This window comes from Mycetomoellerius zeteki, unplaced genomic scaffold, assembly GCF_001594055.1.
Source record: "Mycetomoellerius zeteki isolate Tzet28-1 unplaced genomic scaffold, Tzet1.0 scaffold386, whole genome shotgun sequence".
In the NCBI taxonomy this organism is placed as follows: domain Eukaryota; kingdom Metazoa; phylum Arthropoda; class Insecta; order Hymenoptera; family Formicidae; genus Mycetomoellerius; species Mycetomoellerius zeteki.
Window position 1 is genome coordinate 537,533 of NW_017257377.1, and position 25,013 is coordinate 562,545.

At 31.2% G+C, this 25,013-nt stretch overlaps 3 protein-coding genes across 5 annotated transcripts in view; 1 reads left to right on the forward strand and 2 right to left on the reverse strand.

Annotated features, from left to right (window-relative positions):
* The window catches only part of Nlg3 (Neuroligin 3), a 76,237-nt gene extending 70,393 nt beyond the window's left edge, over window positions 1–5,844 (forward strand). The window contains exons 10-13 of the mRNA XM_018453451.1: window positions 2,973–3,124; window positions 3,210–3,328; window positions 4,271–4,401; window positions 4,511–5,844. Of these exons, the coding sequence (XP_018308953.1) occupies window positions 2,973–3,124; window positions 3,210–3,328; window positions 4,271–4,401; window positions 4,511–5,092 (984 nt within the window). The 3' untranslated portion in view covers window positions 5,093–5,844. The remainder of the gene's footprint in view (window positions 1–2,972; window positions 3,125–3,209; window positions 3,329–4,270; window positions 4,402–4,510) is intronic.
* Window positions 5,845–12,784: 6,940 nt separating this feature from the next.
* Rab6 (RAS oncogene family member Rab6) lies at window positions 12,785–21,162 on the reverse strand. 2 transcript variants are annotated; one of them, XM_018453469.1, is made up of 6 exons: window positions 20,842–21,162; window positions 19,854–19,912; window positions 17,919–18,078; window positions 17,276–17,481; window positions 17,102–17,168; window positions 12,785–13,234 (listed from the first exon to the last, which is right to left on the reverse strand). In XM_018453469.1, exons 1-6 carry the CDS (start codon window positions 20,909–20,911, stop codon window positions 13,161–13,163), a joined length of 636 nt encoding a protein of 211 aa, XP_018308971.1. In that variant the 5' UTR covers window positions 20,912–21,162; the 3' UTR covers window positions 12,785–13,160. The 2 variants fall into 2 exon arrangements, with proteins under 2 accessions (XP_018308971.1, XP_018308972.1); XM_018453470.1 differs by lacking the exon at window positions 12,785–13,234 and adding an exon at window positions 16,390–16,589.
* Window positions 21,163–21,570: 408 nt separating this feature from the next.
* Window positions 21,571–24,940, reverse strand: LOC108726092 (protein FAM8A1). 2 transcript variants are annotated; one of them, XM_018453468.1, is made up of 6 exons: window positions 24,863–24,940; window positions 23,173–23,379; window positions 22,561–22,710; window positions 22,355–22,475; window positions 22,133–22,256; window positions 21,571–22,027 (listed from the first exon to the last, which is right to left on the reverse strand). In XM_018453468.1, the coding sequence occupies exons 2-6, from the start codon at window positions 23,360–23,362 to the stop codon at window positions 21,695–21,697; spliced, it is 918 nt and encodes a 305-aa protein (XP_018308970.1). In that variant the 5' UTR covers window positions 23,363–23,379; window positions 24,863–24,940; the 3' UTR covers window positions 21,571–21,694. The 2 variants fall into 2 exon arrangements, with proteins under 2 accessions (XP_018308970.1, XP_018308969.1); XM_018453467.1 differs by lacking the exon at window positions 24,863–24,940 and adding an exon at window positions 23,637–23,795.
* Window positions 24,941–25,013: the final 73 nt, after the last annotated feature.

Sequence of the window (25,013 nt, forward strand, 5' to 3'; positions counted from 1 at the left end):
TTACGATGAGGGTGGAGGACGTACGACCCCTTTCCTCTCTCATTCCCTTTTCCTATACCTACTCCTAGTTTCAAACTTTGAATGAATTTCAGTGGCACGATTATTAATGTCACATATATATTAGCAATATCCACACTCTCCTCTCTTCCGGGTGTCTAACAAGAAACGGATGTGTAAAAGGAAATCCGAAAATTGGACCGATGAGATCAGTTATTACCACTGCGCGGAATTTCGGAATATTATTTCAAGATATGTATTCTTGATGCACCCATATATGTAATACTACTATATTGCTAACGCAACCTCTTTTTGGGAGTGGGGGGTATGCGAAGACAGCGAGATAGGGAATATCGGATCTCTCACTTCCACAGTATACTCGAGTGTGGTGCGCATGCGCTGTACACTATCTAACAAGGGAAGTTTCACAACTGTCCGGAACCGATTTGATTCTCCATGAAATATGTTGTTAAACACTAAAATCTAAGAGACACGTATTTTTTTATACGTGCGCTAACTCATGTTTAAGGGGTGAAACACCCCTTTGAAAAAAAACGGTATTTCTATTTTGAGTCGAATACCGTCGGAAGTATAAAAGATGAAAAAAAATTTTTTAAACAAAAGTTGTACGGTTTCAAGAGTGCTTCAATGTTGTGAAGAAAAAAAAATTTTTAATTTTTTTGTTAACAATTGTTAAACAAAAAAATTTTTTTCTTCACAACATTGAAGCACTCTTGAAACCGTACAACTTTTGTTTAAAAAATTTTTTTCCATCTTTTATACTTCCGACGATATTCGGCTCGAAATAGGAATACCATTTTTTTTAATACGTGTCTCTTAGATTTTCGTGTTTAACAATATATTTCATGGAGAATCAAATCGGTTCCGGATAGTTGTGAAATTTCTCTTGTAAGTGAGAGGTAGATATTCGTCTGCACCGTGGTGTTTTCGCCAGCTTTTAATTGGCGTTAGCAATATAGGAGTATTACATATATGGGTGTACCCACGTTAGAAACAGTATATACATTGAACAAAGTACTAAATTTTAATAAATATTTGTCTGAATAATTTTAAGTAAATATTTACTAAATGTAAACATATATTTGATACAAAAATCATTAATTTGATTTAATCATCTTATTTGTACTGAGTAAATATTTATTTACTAAATGTTTATTTAGTACTATTCAAAGAAATATTAAGTTTAAATAAAATTTTTTTTCACTTTATAAATATGATGCAGGATAAAAGAAGATTAAAAAATTGTAGATCTTTGATAGGAAAAGAATAATTTTATTAGAAATTTCTTTCGATTTTTCACGAAAGATAAAATTTCGCTGTATAAATTATCACCTTCATATTTATCTCTCCGTAAATTCGAAAAACAACAGCGAAGAAGTGGAATTTTAAAAAGAAACTCGAACGACGGAAGGAGGAGAAGGAGGAGGATTTGAAATTCCACGTTCGCTTCACACCTGCAGCTTCCGCGCACTTTTTCCTTTTCACCCCATGCCGTCATTTCTGCCGGCACCTTTATGCCTTACACCCGGTGCACTTTGCATACGAATATCGTCTGGCACCTCGACCTGGCGATCACCGTTGCCGTCACCAGCAAAATGAAAGTGCATTAAACGTTCAACGCGCACCCCCGTCTCACCTTCCCGTCTCGCGCCATGAAGTCAACGAAGAATAAGGATCGCGCGTAAACGCTGCAACGAACTTATTGCGTCTGCACGACTGCATCCAGAAAAACGTTTCGGTTGCATTCGTGGAACGTTCGCCTCGCAAGAATATAACGCTAACTGGATATTTTATATTCCTGTGCTATGAAGTGAAATATATAACTGGACATTGAAACATTTTTAATGTATTATTTAATATTTCGAGAAATGTCTAGTTTCATATTTCGTCCAGCTAATTACTAATCAGTTATTACAAAATGAGTCATAACAGAATAATATGTTGATACACGTTAATTCATCAATACGTGATCATGATCAAAAGAGTAATTATTTTCTGTTTAATGAACGATAATTTAATCGTGATTTGATTACTGTTATTATTCATTAAGCATTCCAACAGTTTATTCTGTAATTGTTAACATCAACCGCCAATTCTGTTATTCAATAATAATTATTGAATCGTATTTTATTCTTGGATCTCGAATTGGAGCATAAAACCGCTTTAAAAGTCGGCTACAGATAGAAACACGATTCCGCTATTTCTCGTGGATAATTCGAATTTTTCGAGGACGCAAACTCTGCACTCGGGCTTGGTAAAATGGCGGGCAAACTCGAAGTTTGCGGAATAGGCTGAGATATTTTTACAATTTCAACGAGAAATCGTAGGTGCACCTATAACTTCGGCAGATTCCATGAATGCTTTCGTATGATCGAGCGTGAAAGAAGATTCTTCGGAAAAAATTCCATGGTTAGGTCCGCACTCCATCGATCCTTTTATTTCCTCCCCTTTAGCTTCGACCACGCAATTGAATTATTAAAACCAAACTCGGAGTCATCTCGAATCAACTAATTTTTATATCTGTCGTTTTAAAGCGAAAAAACAAAGAAAGGAAATACATATAAAAAAATTACACTAGTTTACAAATTTTGAAAAAATTAAATGCTCAACATCTGATTTGTTTTCTAATTTCAATAAAACTTCACTATATATGGAGAAAAATGTCTTTTCTTATTTATATCTCACAAACCGGACCTAATAAAGATAATTTAATGACAAATTCAAGCGCAGCATTAAAAATTATTCTAAACAATCTTCATATGCTCTTGCACAAAACCTTTAAATTAGTATTATTATCATATCATATTATATGTATAGAAAAGGAGATAAAAATAAATATAAGGGCATATAAACAGAAATAAATTCCTATTTATACTGCTACTTTAACTCCTATTTATATTAAAAATAAAGTAAGTTTAAATTTTTATTATACATCATGTTAATTATTATTTCAGAGGCCGGGATGTATCCACGGGGAGGAGCTGCCATATTTTTTCGGAGCGCCCCTAGTTGGAGGTTTGTCTCATTGGCCGAAGAACTATACTAGAGCCGAGATAGCGCTCTCCGAGAGTGTGATACTCTATTTGACAAACTTTGCACGTACCGGGTAAGTTGTGGAAAAAAACATCTTTCGCAATGTACTCATAAAACAAAAGACCGACTGGTTTACTGTTAACGATCCTGCTCGTCAGAAATCCGAACGAGGGTACTCCTGATCCAGGACCTCTCGGTTCCAGACCGGAAAGGACCAAGTTTAAAAATATCGACTGGACCGCTTATGAGGCCGTCCATAAAAAATATCTTAGCATAGGTGAGTGTTTGTGTAACGTTTCTCTTTAATCTAATATTCTTTTATGAAATCTTCCCGTCGTGAAAAAGTTTATTCCCTTTTGATATTTTTTTTAATCCTTTGTTTCGGCACATCCCCTTTAATTTCAAAGCTGCTTGTCTGCTTTTCAAACTGAAACTTGACCTATAAGATAATTCGATAATGCTTTATTCGATTTTAAAGTTAAAAAAATATTCAAAATAGTAGGAGTCATTATGGCGAATAGAAAAAATAAAAATATTTCAAAAGAAAATCTGATTTTTATAAAATTTGGTTTTAGAAACTTTTTAATTTAAAGTAACACACACATCAAATTTCCAGTTTAGCTGTATTTGAAGCTCATCAGTCTACGCAAGCAGTGGTACCTATTTCCGAACTAATTTCTAAACTCTGATTATGAGCCCTAATATTAGATTTTCCTTCATTGGAGATTACTACCTTTGAAATTCAACATTTTCAAACTATATCCAAACTCAGCGATATTAACCCAAGCAGAACAACAAAAGTCATTATGATATCAAAATGACTCCAAAATCATTATTAAAAGTCAATTGTCAAATTTTTTTCAATCATTTCCGATTCATTTTAATGTCATTTTGACGTTATCGTGACTTGTTGTTCTGCTTGGGAAGAATCTCCTAAAACGAATTTCAATGAATTTATTTCTTTTCAATTTAAATTTTTTAATTCTGGCCATAATATATCGAATTTAGCGATTCCGAAAACCTCTAGAAAACAAGCTCTTCTTTGAAGTTTCTTTGCTGAAAAACTTCTGTCTTCAAATTAATTTGTCTTTTTCATATAAAGAATGTAATATTGAAAAATGTTAAGTTCTATATACCTATATATTTTATGACATAAAAATTATTATAATAATATGTATAAAAAGTAAACAAAATTGCTTATACTTCGTTAACTTTGTAGAGCTGAAATCGAAACTGAAGAATCACTACAGGGCCCATCGCCTTTCTTTTTGGCTGAACTTGGTGCCCGACCTTCACAAACCCGGTTCAGATGACGTTCCTAGGTCTCATCATCTTCTCGATGCCGAGCAGGTATTACAACTACAAAAACAATTGGTAGTTCATTTATATCAATATAATTATCAAAATTGAAACAAATTAAAACAATTATGTTGGACTCAGGAAGAATTTTATTGTCCAGGTGCCACCCAGATTCATTCAGAGGCTACCAACAACTGCGAGAACGACTACGTTGGAGGTAACATCTATTGAGAAATCCTCGTCCAACACGTCAACGATTATGCCGAGCGACATTACTTTCGAGGATTCCACGGCGTTACCCGAGGATGGCTTCGCGGCGTATTCCACCGCCCTGAGCGTGACAATCGCGATCGGCTGTAGTCTGCTGATCTTGAACGTACTCATATTCGCCGGGGTGTATTATCAACGCGACAAGAGCAACCACCAGCACCACGGCTGCTCGAAGAAGCGCCAGGAGAACGGTCAAATGCCGAACAATATTTGCGGCGAGCTGGAGACCAAGACCGCCGAACGACATCACATCCAGCACATACCACCGCCGGAATTTGCTGACCTCCAGAACAATACCTGTCACGTGCCTATGCCGCCCCCGCCACCGAAAAATACGAAGCCCGGCAAGCCTGGCCAGAACCTCATCATCAGTCCCAACCAGCTACAGCAGGAGAGCTTGGCCATGACCGGCACTGGGACCTTGAAGAAGGGACACAATCATCCTCAGGTCATGGAGGAGTTAAGGGTCTGACTTTAGGAGACCGCGCGGCCACCGAACTAACATGGCCGCGAGGAAATTAGGATCCTGAAACAATCGTCAGGGAATCACTTCGAAATGGGAATCACTTTCCAATTATCAATCTGACCATGGACATAATCAGGATACTCAAGAAGAAATACAATCATTGCCAGGTCACAAAGAAGCTGAGAGTCAGATTCTAGTGAATACCAAAACTTTTAGATTAGAAACCGTCGAGTGTCGGGAAACCTACTGAGATGACTCTTCAGAATGTTCTTCGTCAATGGTTTGGCCATCAGAAGTGGCAAAATCGTGCAGAAGGAACCGCAAGACGATTAAAAGAGACAAAGTCTGAAATCAAAAACGGAAAATCATTTCAGGAATAATGTTATCTAACGATACTCGACGGAAAATGGAACAATTCTTCAAAGTTTTTCGAAGCGTGATATTGTCGATAGATAGGAAGTGGTAAAGGATGAAAAGTAAATGGAGGACTTTCATTGTTATGTGAGAAGTACATATTAGTGCCAGGGGCATGACTGGGATTTTGAACCTGGAAGCTAACTGCTGGCCTTTATTGTAGACCCAGAAAGTCGAGGTCCAGTCGTTTGGGCCAAGCAGTGTTGCTTCCGTTCGCTAGTTGCTGCCCCTGTATTAGTGGCACCGCCATACTGTTATCGTTTTCTACCTTTCGAATTTGCGACCAACTGCCGAAAATCACATAGTCTTCGATGGATAGACAAATCTGCGTTAAGTAGGACTCTTCATCCTCAAGAAAAGAATTTGATCATATTACATTCCTTTTTGATATTTTTCATCCTGTTTTATTCCCATGTATTTTTTTAATTTTATTAATTATTTAGATATATTTTATTTAAAGATTCTAATTTTATTAATATATATATAAAAGAAGATTGATATCTTCTTTTATATATTTTTTCAACTTTCAGTAAGATTCGTTAGAACAAATTAGTAAACAATTTTCTTACACACATAAACGAAATTGTCAAAATTGATGGTACTTTCTTAATCTTTTGTGTTGTCAGCTTTGTCTCTTTCTCTTTCCTTCTTTTGCATTATACTTCCATGTAATATAGACTGAAGGTTCGAGCCGATTTGAATCGTGCCGACACTGTCCTCGTTCTTCCGAGTGATAATGATTATGACAATGGTTCGAATCGCTGCCACGACGATTCATTTCTATGACGTCGATCGTTCAAATGCTCAATTAAATATTTAATTAATACTTTCTTTCTCTCAATGATGATATGTGATTAAATTTTTAAATCAAATTTATCCTTAGCAGCAAAATTTTGTCACGACAAAGATTGACAAAATACATAAAATTTCAACAATTTCGTGGAATTATTACAATATTCTAGTAATTTTTTGCAAATTAAAATATAAGATAAAATTAAGACAAACTTCTGCACAATAAAAATTTGATAAATTTCTGAAATGAAAGGGTTAAGTAGGTGATCAAGAATTGAACAATTTTTTTTAATCATAAGAACAAAGAAAAATCGAATGATTGACGACACTCTACAGTATATACTGCCAAACGATCGTGAATTAAAGAAATCTTACGGATCGTTGAATGAGAAATCGTTATAAGTCAAAATTCTAAGACAGAAAGCTGCTGCGATAAAAAGACGCGTTGTTTTTAATCCATCAATGTATTTTACAAAAATAAGACAACTGCAAATTTAATCAATCTTGTTGTTTTAAATATAAACATTTCCAAAAGAATTATATGCGAGGCAGGCATTCGCACAACAATTGATTACAAACTATTTGAAAAATTATATTGTTATATTGTTATAAAGTTGTATTGTTCATATAAAGATTTCATTAGACATTATTCTTCGTTTTAATTTTATTGATTTCACCAATCTCATATCATTCGTATCATTTTTAAGACTAGTAAATAATAAAAAGACAGAAAGAGATTAAATTTCTAGAGTTGTCCTATTTTTAAAAGATTAATAAAAATTTTTTGAATATCTGAACGGCGACAGGCTGTTGAAAGAACTTTCGAATGTAATTTCGACTGTAAATAAAGATTAATTAAATTTAGGTCTGTCGCTGATGCGCTGTTAACGAGTGAAGGATATACCAAAGAGCTCGAGAATAGCTCTGATTGTAATATTATTGCACATCGATGAGAAAAACGGTATGTCAGCGTAGTCGGAAGCACACTGGACGTAATTTTAAATTTGTATATAATTGACATTACAATAAACTATATAATAAACTATCAATCATTTAATCCAACCTATCCGCTCAAAAAATTGTTTTGTCAGCTTACAAAAAGATTAAAATAGTACAAATTATTCAAGATTGATTGAATAAATGTAAATTAAAAACTGAAAAATAAGCTGAAAAATAAGTTGCTTATATTGATCTGTATTCATGACGTTGAAGTTATAAACTTGCAAAAAAAGTTATACAAATATTTAATTAAGGACGGTATTCACAGTCTGTTCTTATCTTAAGATGCTAACGGCTTTCTGATTGGATCATGATATCTTAAGACTCTACTTAAGACGATCTTAAATCTAACTATGAATACCGACCTAAGACAGTTGAGAAATCTAAGAATTCCAAGGATTTTTTCTGGTGAACATAAAACTTTATTCGCTCATTCGTTGAAGCTCTACGGTTTAAATATAGTAATCGCGACACACATGTTATGACAAGTTTGTAAAATTTCATTCGCGAACCTCGGATTCGGACTAACACGAGGCTCTATCTAAGACACAAGGTACAAAAAGATGGGGTTGGTTCCTTTACCTCGACAAACGAACCTTACAATCAGAGAAACTTTTGACTCGCTTTTTAATGGCAGTTAAAGCGAATGCTTAGACTCGCTTTTCTTCAAAATTTCTCACGAATCACACAGATTATTTTTTAAGGATATTAATATTTAAAATTAAAAATGTGATGCTTGACATGTACACAATATAAAATTAAATAAAACTTAGATAATGTATATTTAAATTCAAATATCACAAATACAATATTAATGTTTAAAATTATAGCAAAGTGAAAAACTGCTGTAGATTTAGTATAAATATTAATACAAGAATTTTGATTCGCGATTGTGTACCTGATTACTATCAGTATTGTTAATTTGTAATTGAGCATTATGCTATTTCATGCATTTCTACTAATTAGTAAAACATACAGTCTATTTTTACAAGTATTACGGAGAATGTAATATAAAGAATAGAAAATTGTCAACATTTTCGTCTCTCTGATCGTGGCTCGTTATGTGGACAAAAGCGCGGCTTTTGTCCGCACAAAACTCGCTATCCTGCTCCCTCTAATCGTTTACAATAATACGGTACAATCTGTATATGCAATTGCTGTAACTATGTAGCATGAAGCTGAAATAATAATCCCGCCATTGCTACTCAACTACGATTTTGTCTTACGGTACAGCAAACAAGAAACAATAGCAAAAGGATCGCTCCTCCTCTCGCATGACATAACCACTCCTATAACGAAGTTTATCTCGACATATTTTATATATTTATATACCTTTGTAATATATATATATAATAAGTCGTAAATGCACTTGAGGCTCCGCTCTAGCCGGAACGTTCGTTTATAATTGTCATTCCAATTTAATTTATCTTAATTTAATCTAATTTGTTATAATTATTAAATTTCTTTCAGCGCCGTATTAAATATTAAATTATAATTATAATATTTATACTAAATATCAGTATTTTTTAAATGTTAAAGTAATAGTAATATTAAAATTGATATAAAATAAAACTCTTAATTCTTTAATGATAAGATACAAAAAAATTCATTAACTCCAAAATTTAACAAGAGTTCTTAATTTAATATGTAACTGCAAGAAATTAAACTATTTGAAAATATGTTAAAGCTTTATATAATATAATATTTTATAAAAAATAAAATCGTATAAAAACTATTTTTGATGATTTGCTGAGAAAAGCAATCACCGTTAGTTATCAATAAATTATCAATCAATTAGGAATTAGTGATTGCCATTGTAAATTCGCCACACGACGATCATTTCGACTAGATCGGCATACTTCGGTTTACTTATCAATTACATCAAGGAAAAGACATTGCTCGTAATTAAGTATTTTGAAATCGGTTACTATAGCGGATAGGATACATTGTTGGCTTTTTTGATTCAGGGATGTTTGTATTCCATTTGTAATAAAATTATATATAAATCTTTATATATATTTATCAATTTAGAAATTTATAAATTTAAAGATATTTTTAATGAATTTTTGCAATAGCATTTTTTCCACTTTGTTGCAATCCCGGATTATCGCGGGCAAATGTCTTTCCTTACAAAAATAAATAAAATAGTAGTATATTTCTAAGGGCGGATCTAAGAAGAGAAGAGAGAGTTCCACCCTTCAAATCTCGTGGAATTTGAAAATATTTTTACAACCTCAATAAGTTGTATATCTCAAAATATTCATTCTTTTCGATTGTAAGTTGATTTAGGGATATATTTTGTAAATAAGAGAGATAAACTAATTAATTTAATTAATAAACTAATAACATATTTAACTGCGTAATTTAAATTAAATATACTTAATTCAAATTCAATTAGATTTAATTTGATACACTTTGAAAGTAAATTAATTAATTAATTAATTATATATATAAAATAAATATATATATATTAATATTTAATTTTCACAATAATTAATTAATTCGGCAATATTTGGTTATTATATTATATTTGTGCTAACAAATCATAATCACAGTAACATACAAAAACATATACATGAGTGATGATTACGATACAATTTCGCGTGAGAAGTAATTGAGGCCTCACATCTTTTTTAAATCGTGAATCCTACTAGATCCGCCCTAAAACGCGTTGCCTCGAAATAGTGCTCGAAAAAACCATCTCGCGGTACATATTCAATATTGCTGTGCAACACTGTCGGATTAAACGCTACATGACACGTTATATAGGGGCTGGCTAGAGAGATAGCTTCATCCATCCCTTTGCACTCGTTCATCAATATTGAAAAATTTATTTCGTTATCAAACTTTTAAAAAATATCGTACATAGTTGTAATTCTCAGACAAATAAAAATACCTTTTTAACAGATATAATGCATTTATACAACTGTAAATATCACAAGTATTGAAAGCAGCACTATATATCTATATATCTATAAATAAATTAATCAATTATATTACATATTCCAAAGTCGTAATTATTTTGTTTTTCTTTAAATTCATTGAATTTTATTAAATATAAATAAATTTATTAAATATAACTGACAAAAATAAATATGTTAGAACGCACACAGTTGGAAAAAATGTGTTGAATTTAACATAAATCGCATGTCCCAAACGGTCCACTCAAATTTTTGAGTTAATTTTGCACAAGATGAATATGTTAGAAAATAACATGAATATCATGTAAGAGAATAAATGTAAAGAAAGATAACATCGACACAGTATAAACAAACCGTGGGAACACATTTTTTCAGAAAATTAACATTTATGATATGTTAAATTAACACATATTTCATTCATTTGTCTTAGAATTTACGTTTTAAAACATTATTTTTATATTACTTGTTCACTTATTCATAAATTATGTCATTTTGACATTAAGAAATATTGAATATCAATTTCACAAAAAAATCTTTAAATAACATAATCACATTATGTTAAATTAACACTCGAATATGTTAGAAAATTCAACACAAACTGTTAACACAAACGTGAGTGGACCGTTTCCAACACAAATACACAAACTTTTTTACTGTGTAATATAAAAATAATAATGAATGAATTTTCTAAATTCCATTTGGAATAATAATGTCTGACGCAATTAGATAAGTTTGAGTGCAAAAGGATAACGATGTTTGCTAGGGCTTGTAGAGATTTCGCGTCCAAGCACGGCTAATAATTGATTTATTTCTCCGATAATTCTCGATTAATCATCTTCTAGAGAAACATTCGACGGGTGTTTGCGTTTGGCGTAGCGTAGGCATTTCATTTTGTACAAACGGCCAAACGTTATACATATATAATTCCATTTTAACTCAATAATTTTTCAAATTATTGGAATTTATTAAAATTAATTTAGATATACTTTATATTTACATACGTATATAATTCATGTTAATTAAATTTAAATTTACAAATTAATGATATAGGTTTATAAATTTATCTTAACTGCAAATTAAATTATTAATAATTTGAATCTAAATTATCAATTATTTGAAATTTAAATGTGAATCAATAACTTCTTGATCATTTCTAAACAATTCGGCTGGCTTTTATATGATTTCTCCGTGATAAAAAAGATTTGCAGTTAAATATTCATATCACAAGAAGAATTCAGAAGGCAATAGTTTACAATAAAAAAAGATCACGAGTGAGTTTGGTCGTTTGTGCACACTTGCGTATCCACCGTCGATCTACAGACTTGAGTCTCGTTATCAAGTAGAATCGCTTATTATCAAGAGATATCGAAAAACGTCTATAAAGATTCGTAATACATGATACATTAGAAATATCCTCGAACGAACACCTTGCCGATAAAACCGTACCGTTATTGAGAAACTCGCGAACTCATCGTAATTAGCTTAATAACGACTTAATCTCAACTTCACCGAAAATTATTATTTTCGGTCATGCTTCCTCTGTTTTCTTTTTTTTTCTCTTCTTCCTTTAATTACACAAAAAACTATTCATTCGCAAGCTTCGGTGTTTTGTGCGCATTTTGTTATACAGAATCTCTGAACGAAGAGACAATATATATGCTTAAACTTGGAAAGATGTAGTAGCAGTGATCTCCACTAATCGCACATAAATCTGATGATTTTTTTTCCTACATCAGCGATCACTAATCAATTAATAGGTCTAACATTTAATAAAGCAATCGTCGAAACCTAGAGAGAAATCCGAATCATTTCAAATAATTTTGTGTCAAATAATTATGACATCATCTATTCCCATGTAAATTAATTTCTAGATTATTAATCTATTAGGAAGTAATCGCAAAAGAAATTAAATTCAAAATTCAAAAGAATTCAATTTAAACTAAACATTATATTCCATATAGCAATATAATTTATACTTTTTTTAATATGTAAACTATAATACAACAATAAATATATATTATAAAAGTTATATTTTATATTAATATTTCTTATATTTGAAAATAAATTTATTTCAACTAAAGATATGTGTCTTTAAAAAATTATGGATCACCGCTGTAAGTAAAGAATTGATTTTTCGAAGGATTGATTGAAAAAACGTTTGTCAAAATGATATGTATGGGATTTATCAAAAGCCAAATGGTTATTGCTCAAAAACTTGTAGCGATCAAAAAACGCTGCTATAATTATTATTTCTTTAACCCTTTCGCGTCAATTATCTATAAAAAAAAAGCATCTCTCTTTTATAGTTTTAGTAAAGTGTTATAAAATAATATCCAATGTCTGTAAGACCTATAATTTTATAATAATAATATAAATATATACTATATGTATATTTATATATAGATTTATTAATTAATTTATTAATTAATATAAAGTTGCAATAATAAATTCATATTGATCCACGATTAGGAAACTATTAACTAATACAATAATAAATACAAAATTTATTATTCATAATTTTACTATAACAAAAGCCTTATAAAATATATTTTAAGTTAGACGCGAAAGAATTAACTCTCGAAAGAGATTGAAAAAGCAGAGAATTTTACGTGGACTCAGCAGCTATCATCGTTTCAAGCTTAAACGTCGAAATACCCTGAAGGATACGGTTTCCATTATCTCGCACAAAGCCGAAAATAACGTAAGTAGCTAGTATCAGATATCGCATGAGTTTATCTAGTAGCACTTGAAACGATACTTAGGGCCCGAGATCGGCGAAGAAGGCCCCTGTTCCCATAACGACGTCAGAAGAAGCCAGCAATGGTATGGTGATTCGTGACGGGAGATTGACTGTGATTTTCCCGCTTTCTTTCTCTCTTTTTGCTCTTTCTCTCTCTTTCTCTCTCTCTCTCTCTCTCTCTTTCTTCAGATTGAGATGATGAATCGCCCTAGCAGATGCAGCTGCTTTCGCCCTCTGACTCGGAGCCATTCTGCATCGGCGACTGATTCTGCAAGTCGACAGCTGCTTTTATGTTAAGGCGTGTTGCGTTTTCAACTTGCATTCTTATCAAACGTAGCAATTTCGTCTCACTTCCTTTCCTCGGTGTTTCTTAAGAAATTAATTAAATTACATATGCTTCTTTTAAAAAGATAATCAAATCGTGTATCAATATATATTTCGCGTGATATAATCTGTCATATTTGTTGTGCCAATAGGAGGAGAAAGCGTTTCGAAAAATAAAATACCAAAAAGGCTTATGCACTTTTTGCAATTTGGCAATATTATTGGTCAGTAAATACATTATTGCACTTGATAAACATTTGATTGGTAGCCTTAAACTTAATCAATGCGTGTTGATGTTCCAATAATACAATAAATTATTATAAACCAAATAAAGTACAATGCAATCCTTAATGATACTACAATAAACAAATTTTTTAAACGATTTTTCTAGTATTATCTACAAATTTCTAAGTATTTATCTATTATAGTGATATTTGTCGCTTCCAAATCGATGACCTCATAACTAATTTTCCTTTAATTTTCACCTAATCAATAATAATCCTTCACACATAAGAATACAATTCTGATTTAACTGCGTATACCATCGCGTTTTAATTTCTGCTTATCAAAACTAATAAAAGTGACAATCGAAAAGCGTATAAAAGTCCAAAACGGGACGGAGAATATGTTCTAGAATTACTTGCTAATTTGCTAGAAATTTTTCAAAACAAAATCTTATAGAAAAAGAATATTACAGAACACGAAATAAAATAAAAAATAAATGTATTACAAAGTTAATAAAAGTTCGATTCAACCTGAAATCCAGCTAAAATTAAATTTTGAATTAGTATTCTGAATTAATTGTCCATAAATGTTATCAATTATAAGCTCAATATAAAAAATAAATATTTTCTTAGATCACTTGATACAAGCCCTACGTATATGTATAATTCTCAAAAATATTAAAATTGTTAATATAAATTCTTTCTCTTACAAATTCGTTATATGTAATTTTGGTAACGTTTTACAAGAATTATTCTTAATAGCTCTTTTTATCTAATTTAAGAAAAAAATTCGTAGGAGAATAAATCGAGTTAAATGAAAAAATTAAGTTAAAATAAATATTTTGAAATAAATTATATTCTCATATATCAATGTTTTAAAAATAATGGCAAGATAACAAAGAACTAGTATAAGGGAAAAATAAAGAAAATTCAGACGAAAAACAACAAAATATATTATGCAATATTTCTTTATATTATCGATAGTTTAAGTTTTTTTTACATAAATTAGGATATTAATAACAAATTATCAACAAAAGAGACATTACAATATAAAAATATCTTATTACAAATTAAAAGGTTTTTTAATCCAAATTTCAAATTATATATGCAATATACAAATAATGTTTCTCTCTTCTTTTATAAACTAATTCTTTTATAAATTTACGTTGATTCAGAAAGAACATATAAATAACAGCTCAAGGAAAGAAAATATTTGATTCAATAAAATAAATCTGAGTTTGTACAGAGTTATTCATTTATTCTACTCTTAAAGTATGCTTTGTAGAAAAGAGATATAGTTAGCTGCTAATTAATTAGCCACTTATTCCGTAAAAAATTTCTTTTAAATGTACTTCTCCTCATTTTCTTTCTTTTTTCTTGTGTAATTTTCCAGCGCCAATTAATATTTATGTTTTTAGAATTAGATCAAATTAAGCTTTCAATGTAGAGTTTCACCTACTTATTTTTGCTCTATAGTATCGGATAAAGCGAGGATATATTATTAGTCATTAAGACTTGACTATTTAAAATTTTTAATTATCACGAGAACTGCATTTACGTAACGCGTTTAATCTATAATCCATAATACCAACCAATACTCCAAATCGATGTGATTGTTGCTAAATATAATAAATGCAAATGCAGCTGTCTTATTTTCCCTATTTATTGTAAACGTATAAGACAATTAATATATCGTCTTTATTGATAATAAATTGTCTCTCTTTCTGTAAAATAAATAAAAACACAAAAATGTGATTCACTTCTATCAGCCGTTTAATGTTAATTTGAGCAACTATCGATGTATGTTTAATTGTACGCGTAAAAAAATACATACGATATTAAATAACCAATATTAACAAGTGAAATAAACTTAGATAAACTTTGATATTTTAATAAGGGCTGCATCAACTCTTTCAGCTTTGATACTAATTGATATTTAAATAAAGAAATAATTTTTTAAATTGCCTCTTTTTAACCTCTAAATCTTGTCTCTTTTATAAGGTACATAATAAATATAGGATTGTTAAAAAACGCAAAACACTTTTCCAATTAATAAAGACTTGTGTACAAAAAGATTCAATAAATTTTAAATTATTTTAATTCGAATAATTATTTCCATTGATTAAATGATAATTTTTCAAATTTAAGCAATTTTGATCGTGTAATAATAATAGAAAATAAAACATTTTTAATCTGATTTAATTTGTAAGAATCCAAAATGGGTTTAATTTCTCGCAATTTTTTTGAAAGTATTCCATAATTTTATCAAGAAATTACTGCATCAAAGTCAAAAGAATTAAATAATTTTTCTACGATCGGCTAATATATATAACACGTCAGTGTGTAAAAGCAGTCTTAAACTACTGTGTGAAACTGTTTTTTTTCTTGTCTTAATAAAAATCGTTGCTGCTCAGTGCACGGCTTCTCACGAGTTTTCCGAGATCACGAAAACCACAGGCCGAATGCAATCAGTATCCTAACGTCCTAAGTCATTAACTTATAAGTTAACTTAGCTCAGTGTTTTGTCTACTAGTCAGGGCATCGAACGGAAACAGAATTATATGTTATTCTATTCGAATAATCTTGAAGTAGAACAAATTAAAATAAATTAATTGTATTAATACTATTAATATATTATAAATAATAATCTTATATATATATATATAAATATATTTATATTTATTACCTAAGAAAATTTCCAAGCAATGTTTCTCAATTTTAAAAATTATAATGTTTTCACACAAGTAAACAATAACATATTAATATATTACACATTAATATTATTAAATTGTAATATATAATATGCGATAATATATTAATACCTTACTAATTGCTTACTAAAAAAAATCGAAAAACAATTTTCTTAGAAATCTCTTTGGAAAATCGGTTTATGTTTCTCGAAAACGTTCCTAAACCGCTCGAGAATGATCTGAGACGCGGTTCAAACTCTATTCAGAAATTACTAAGACTTTGTGATTCGATTCAATTCGATACCCTGCTACCGTACAGGCCGACGACGACTTAGCATGCACAACTGCTCTCCGAGGCTTTCAGTTCGATTGGCGTGTCCTTGAGCACTACCTCTTGCACTACGAATTAAAGAACTTATTAAGGAAAACACAAAAGTATAACAAAACAAATGTAACGTCCGGCGGATTGCCAAATAAATCCAGTTTCGAAATCAAGAGCGAGAAATTAGAATGAGTGGATGATCCCACAAAAAATATGACGAATAGCAAGAAATTTGAAATTTTTAATTGTTATCAAAAATCTTATTCTTGAAAAAAAAAATATTAAACAAATATATAAAACGTGGAAGTTTCATGTTTGAAGGGAAATAGTAACAATAAATTAATTAGTAAATAAAAACGGGAAAAATAGCATATAAGAATCGATTTTCACTATTCTAATTTGAAGAATAGAAGAAAAAAATGATAACAAAAATCGATAGTAATATACGAAGTTGAAAGATAATGATAATAATAGATAATAATGGGTAAAGTGGGAATTATGTATACGTAAAACAAGAGAAGTCGCCGCGAACGTTCCTGCAAATATGCCATGCAAATTGCGTGCAATAAGTATCTTACGCAAAGGATACTGTCTTCGGGAGGCTTGTTTTCGGTGGAGTCCATACCCGGCAGAGCCGCCGCTACTCTTCTAAATAGCTAAAATAATTAATAATAACAATAATTTTACTCCACACACATAGACGACGATACAGGTCGAGAAGCTTTCTCTATGTATCGAGCATATAAAAGGCTGACACAGTTACCTGTTTAACATTGTAGCCAGCCTTAGCACTAGTTTCGATGAACATCACATTTAGTTCTTTCGCTTTTCGCTCGCCCTCTTCTGTCGAAACTTGCCTCTTATCACTCAAATCAGTTTTATTGCCCACTAGCATAATTATCACATCACTTCCTCTTTCAGTCCGCACATCGTCTATCCACTTGGATGTTTGGTGAAACGAGTTGGCGTCTGACAAATACACAATATTAATGTTATGGTTTATTTATCAGGGTGTACCAATAATAGCTTATGCCAGCATAATTAAATTTATATTATTATTATCATCATAAACATTATTCATTAATATTAAATTTCGTTAATAAAATAATTTATTAAACTTTCACAAAGAGAATCAAAATTATCGATTTAAAGCGCTGTTCATATAGATATTAAAAAAACAAAAATTGATTTAAAAAATTAAAATTAACGAATCTGAAAATATATATACCTCCAAGCAGATTTTAAAGTTTTAAACTAAAAATTTATAAATAAATTTATGTAAAATATATCTTTTATATAAATAAATTTTAAATTTCTTTTATTCGAACAATATTTCAACATCAAATTCGAAGCTACTGGCACATAGCTTTTTAGGACACCGCATTCCTTATATACCGAGTGCTTACTGGTAATATCGTAAACAACGACTGCGACAGTAGAATCTCTGATATAACTAGGTATCAAAGAACGGAACCGTTCTTGCCCCGCTGTATCCCACAGCTGTAGTCTCACAGTTCTGTCTTCAAGATACATAGTTTTGCTTAAGAAATCTATACCTATCGTAGCCTATAACATACATAATAATACATCAAAGTATTAAAAATTATTCAATTAACTCTTGTCATAATACCAAAAATGTAAACAAATCAAGTTACTTTCAGAAATTTACAAAAAAATTGACAAAAGAAATTGACAAAAATGTAAACAAATCAAATTACTTTTAGAAATTGACAAAAAAAAATTAAAACTAATTCTAGAAAAATAATTTAAATAAGGTAAAATAATATGTGTGTAAGAAATATTTTTAAAACGAGATTTAATATTAATATAATGTTAAAAAATAAGTTTATTATATTATGTACTTACTTTACTTATTTAATTTATTATAATGTAATTAAACACAATATATAATTTATTAGCACAGTGCCTCATTACGATATGAATAATGCAATAATATGAATATACATATATAGAAAGAAAGGAAGAAAAAAGAAAAGCGTGTTATCGACGTCCTGTAAATTTCTTCGTCTCTCTTTCCATCTTTGTCGATTAGAAAAAGTCAATATCTTGGTTCCCTACTGCTTCTTCTACTAGACACACATTAGATCTTTTCCTTCTAACTGCACTTTTTTGCCCTTTCTATATTTACAATGTAATTATATAATTATATACTTAAAATTATATATAAAATAATACAAAAAAAAAAAGCAAAATTTTAAAAATACAATTATAATAAATAGAAAAAATAAATTAAGTGTAAGTGCAATTTTCTTGATTAAAGGTTCAAGTAAAATAAAGAATTTAAATAATTTTACGAGCCGCGCGCGGAGAGGCAGATGGTAAACAAACTATATAAACATATAATCGATAAGTCGCCAAACAATGTATAGCCATTCTCATAAACATGCCAATAAAAAATTATTACGTGCATTGATAAATGCATAAATGTATTATCAATAAATATCAAAAATAATATTTACAACATAGGATAAGAAATAGTAGAGTAAATAAAAATCAAGTATTTTATTTCGCACACAATAGTACACAGTATATTATAATGAAAATTAATAGGTTGGGGATTTAGGATAAAGAAACAGACTGATATTGTAAATTATATTCATGCATAGGAACTATTTATTTGATAAATGATATTTAGTGTGATTATGATAAAGGAAAATTGAAAGCAAAAAAGAAAAATGCAAGATATTAAATAATCTCAAACTGTAACTTGAAGCAATTAGATTTATAAATAACTGTGTATTATAATAATACAAAGTATATTTTTAAAAAATGATTACATTTTTCAGTTTCTTTCTTATCTAAAGAAACTGCATTATTGGATAGGGTTCCCCTAGATACTATTGCATCACACTTTATAGCCAATAAACATCATTCAATATAGGTTTATCAGAATTTATAGCCAATTTTGCTACTGCTCTAAATCATGCAAATAAATGCAGTAGAATTTCATTAAGTATCAAAAAATTATCTAATTATTTATTTTTATACAAGTATAAATCTGTTTTTAATAAAATTTAAAAAATTTGTCATTTCTGATAAAATTTTATAAATATGTCAATTTTGTATATAAATTTTAATTTTAATTTTAATAGAAATATATTAATAAATATTTACATAAATTAAATATTTACGTTAAATAAAAAATATATTATGCTTTGATCTATAAATTTAAAACAAAATACACATAAGCTATACAATTTTCCACAACCTGCACAATGTGCATTTAAAAAACTGATGAGTAATAAAAAGCACACAACAGAAATAACTTATTTACATTAAATATAAATTAATTATTAAGATATAAATAAATTATTACATACCTGGTATGTGTTGTCGAAGCTGTCATACATAAACCGTGTAATAAGAGATGTCTTTCCAACTGCAATAAAAAAATTACATGACGCATTTATTTAGATATAACTTACGTCCTAAATTTTTTTAAAACTTTACATAAACTTTAAACTTTAATTAATTTTTAATTTTTTAAAACTCAGGGAATAATCTCTTTCGTTAAATTTATATTGCTAATTTTTTCTTTGCACCATAAAAAAATTACGATAAACTAGCAAAATTAACATTTAAATTTCTTTATTATAATAAATTTTCTCAGTTCTATTATTATAATAAAGAAACATTCTAAAGACCCGCTTTGCCATGCAGTTAAGGATATATCAGGTGTATACAGTTTCTAGAAAAAGTGACTGAAATTGGTATTTTATTTTTCGTATAAAAATAAATATTATATGTATATGAAATAGTTCAGTAAAATCAATATTTATATTTAACAATACAATTTTATAGTCTAAATGAAAATTTTCTTATCTCATCTAAATTTTTTTTTAATACGTTTACTTCTTATTGAAATAATTTCTATCCAAATTCGAAATCGCTGTCAAACAACGTTTTGTTTTACTTTTAAATACGATATAGAAAAATCTATAATTTTTTTCATAATTTTGTCATTTCGTTAAAAAATACGTGTAATACATCCTTAATGCTGAACATGAGGGTGCCACTTGGCAAAAAGCGCAGGGCGCAGACACCACGTTGCAGATTTTAAACGCCTGGACGCGCGGTCAGTATGAGTGCAGTTAACACGGCGACACCGTGTCGTCGCGGACACGGTGACGGTGGGGAATATTGATCCATAACCTAGAAGGGTACCAGGCGACGTCGGGAAGGGTCGTCACCCCGATCGGGCCCGTAGGACCGGAGCTCGCGATAGCACTTCCCCCCGGTCGGGAAAATCGATCCGTTTCTTTTCGTAGAACATCGACGCACTTGTTGACACACCATCGGAACACTCACCGCTCTGCTCGCCCAGAAAGACAAGCTTGAACTTCCGCAACGGGTTACCGAAATCGCCCGAGGACGACATGTTTTTCTTTCGTCGCGCCTGAACGGATTCTCGGCAGGCTTAAAACCGGCGGTCTCGGTGCCAACGGATACTCGATAACGCGCTCAATGGCCGCCACGACGAGTCATTTAAGCGATCAGCTGCACCGGCTGATTAAGGTCTCCGTTAGCTCTCTCTCTCGGGCTATTCGGGGCCGACAGCTTGACAGCTCGCGACGCTCGCTTAGATGCCACTCCTTGCTGCGAGTCGGCCACGTTTAACTGGGAAGTGACGTCGCGCGACGTCGCGACCAGCGACCAGCGACTGAACAACGGAGTCGAAGGGATCGCCGTAGATGGCACCACCGGTTTCCGAAATCCGAGAGGAGAACGGGAGAGAGAGCTGGCTGATACTCTCGCAACTCTCGAAAGTCGTGCTGTAACGATCCCCCGTGGATGCGCGATGGATAACCAATCAGAAATTGGTTCTCGACCCAAAAGAAGAGAGCGAGAGAGAGTGACCACCTAACGTCATCTACTGCTACGGCGGTGTTTTAATTTCGAACGTGTCTACTTGAGGAATTATTCAGCAATTTCCACAATTGCTTCCCACAAATCCCTTAATCATATTTTAACTATAATATAATTTGTGTTTTAATTTGCATCTGTATTTAAAAAAAATTTTGGGAACGGCTTCTAGCCGCAATAATAATTTTTATTTTTTTTACACGTATATACACGCCATACACATGAACCCGCATGCATTTGGTACAAGAAGCACATACAGCCATTATATACACATCACAGATTTCCATGCACCGTTAGATTACTCCTGGTGTGGCCGATTGTTATTTCTGTAGGGATCCTCTATGACGAGGGAGTGACAGATCAAATCGTAGCCAGTTCTGTTGAACCTAAAGAAGAACAGGGAAAAACAAATCGGAAATATGAACGCCAGTACGAAATTCTTCACCATTGATCGGCCCAATGCTAATGGCAGGCCCAAATCGGTCCCAGGGCTCACCAGGACCACGTCCTGCTCATTCGGACGTTCAACGGGAGTTATACTTCGGCATTGAACCACCCGTAAACCCATCATGTACTTGCCAGGAGTAGCTCCTCCGATAAGACCGTACACTCCATGTTGAAGCCAGAAGGCCTGAAATTTCATGCCAAAAAAATTAATAGTTTACTTCTCGCATTGACTTGTCTTTATAAAAAGACTGTTTCATCTTTTTAAAAAGTGTCAGTGGAACTTCTTTACCTCAAAGATACAAACTATCACGCGATGAATTACTTCCAAAATCAGAATTCCATAAGTCATCTCCAGAGCCATTTTATAATCGATACGTAAATTTGTTTGCAACAAATCTAAGTCTTCAATGTCTCTAAAATTACATTAGAAGAGAGATGTTAGAAATATTTTTAAAAAATTTAAAAAATAGAGCAGAAATAATTCAAAGCACACCCATGTTTTTCTACCTACATAAAATCGAAGACGTCGATTGCGATGAAAGTGATGGAAAACTTTAAGAGAAACAGCATTGTTGAATCTATAAATTCTGCTGCAAATCTTTTCCAAATCGGGGGAATCCGATACTCGTAACCTGAATCGATCAATTTAAGAAAGTCGTAAATCAACGATACTTAATATATGCGACAATTTCATAATTTTCTAAGACTTATTCTAACCATCAGTTCCTGGAGGTTGGAAAGGTCCTGCGGGTTGTTCCTGAGGTCTCCTTTGCCTCACTGTGTCGTTCTGTCTGTCTACATTTCCAGTTATTACTCCTTGTGTATTCGACGGCGTTGGTATTTGATTTGGTTGAAACGGCATTGAAGCTGAAATCATGCATTGTTTAAAATTCAATTCGTTTCTGACGCTGAAATTGTGTCTCGGCAATTTCTTAAGTTTGTCTAAAACTGTTCTTTATTATGTAACAAATTATATTTAATTTGTATAAAACAATTAAAAGTATTGTATCTTATATTGATGAGATATTTATTAAATATACTTATTATACGTAAATAAAAAAGCGGATAATCAAAATTTTAACTTTATCAGTACAATTTATTTCTTATTACAATTTTTAATATTTAATATTTAATGAAATATTTCGAGCCTAATATTTTTCTATATTTATATCATAGATATTGTATTATATATGTATATACATTTATATTTATATTTTCGTGTATAAGTAAAAATATAATTTAAAATTTTCTGATCTCAAAATATAAATATTTGTTGATCTTTTGTCAAGAATAAATGTCAAAAATAAATAGACTTCCTTTCTTTCGTACCAAATGTTGGATTCGTAACGGATTGCCCTGACATCATGTAATAGGGAAACATCGCTGCGACACTTTGCCAGGCGTATGCCTCCTGGAGCCATTCTTCCAACTTTTTGAAGTATCGCGATCTCTCCTCCGCTGGATTCGATTTGCTTTCGGAATTCCGCCCTGGCGTATCATCGTTTTTGTCGTCTGCCATTTTGACTTCTCGCTTTGCTTCCGTAAAAAAATTAATCGGTTCGTCACTCAATAAAGTCGTGAAAGTCGTCAATGTTGCTTATCGCTTAAAAATTTTCCCTGCCTTCGTTTAGCACAATAACAAAACGGTGACAATTGTCAAGTAGCGCAGTTGTCACTTCGTCGATTAATTTTTACTAGGATCAATTAACAAACGCAAGGTGCGTCGAAAGAAGATAAACAAATGCACTAATAATACTGTTTAATTATAAACAATTGTAAACTACATTCGATACCTGTGTCGCAATCAAGCACTACGCTCGTATTAGCGTGAACGCGCTAACGCTGCCTATATTACTGACGTGTATGATATCAAATGGATACAACGTAAAGCTTTCCACCGTCACGACAGCCCAGTGAATTTTTGTCACGACAACTTTTCCCCCAGACTTCAATCGTGGGGAGAACTCCAGGCTGATGTCTACATGCGCACTTCTATGCGAAAACGTTATTAATAAAATCTTAAATTTAGAAAGAGTACTTTCTTTCGCAAAATGAAAGATAAAAAAATAATTTTTCATCGTACATAATACTTTCATTAATTATAAAATAATATAAAATTTTCCCCCAAAACGTTTGAAAAATTCTAGATTAAATGTTACCAACTGCTGATAAAAGTATACCGGTAACAAGTTGATTAAAACCTTGAACTTGTTTCTAAAAATATCGAAGAATATTTCAACAAAAAGGCTTGAATTATTCCTGTGAATCTTTGGAAAAATGTTTTCGTGGTATTTTATCATCATTATACTTCTTGCAGTAGTATATACTTTTAAACTGATCGTTTAAAACGACCTCTGGTAGTTAAGATTGATACTAGAAGTAAAAGACAACTGACTTGTCCAAAATTATGATATTCGGAATTTTGTCCCAATTATTGTTTCGTGGCTAACATTTAGCGAATAAGTGCTGACGGTTTCCCCCCCTCCCCTCAACTTTTTTTAGTAATTAAACCTAATACAAAATTTATATGTTCTAATTTAAATCAGAAATTTATATTAACATTAAATTCTTTAACTCATTAATTAATGAGTAAAATATAAAAATAATGTTTAATTAAAATGTAATAGAACAACTTAATAAAAAAGAAGCACAACAGAGATTTGAATTATTTATTTAGGCTTTACACACTTACAGACAAGAATCCAAGATAATTGGATCTTTTAATTTAACTAGTATTTTTACAACTTTCTATAATTTTTTTCCGCCCACATTTTTCGTTTAAACTCGTTCACTTATTTCAATTTAAATTCAAGTGCTTCAAATCAGAAATAAGTGTGAATAAAACAAACTAGTTCTGCTAGTGACTTTCTCTTCAACTAACATTTTGAACATACTGAAATTATCTGTCCAAGATAACAATAAAAATCCAGTCGAATAAATAATAAAATCAACCTCTTACAATTCCTTTCACCGCCGAAATATTCAAATTTCTTTGAAACTCCGGACAAATCCGAGTTACCTGCCTGGAGTTGGAGTCAAGTGTTGGGAGTAAATAGGGATTTTCCTCTGAATCGGAGCGAGTTCAGAAGGCACTGGTTTCTGGTTGTGCGACCGTGCGACGTGCTCGCAGCTCCGGTTCAGTAATCACGGTGGGTCGCCGACTGATGTGG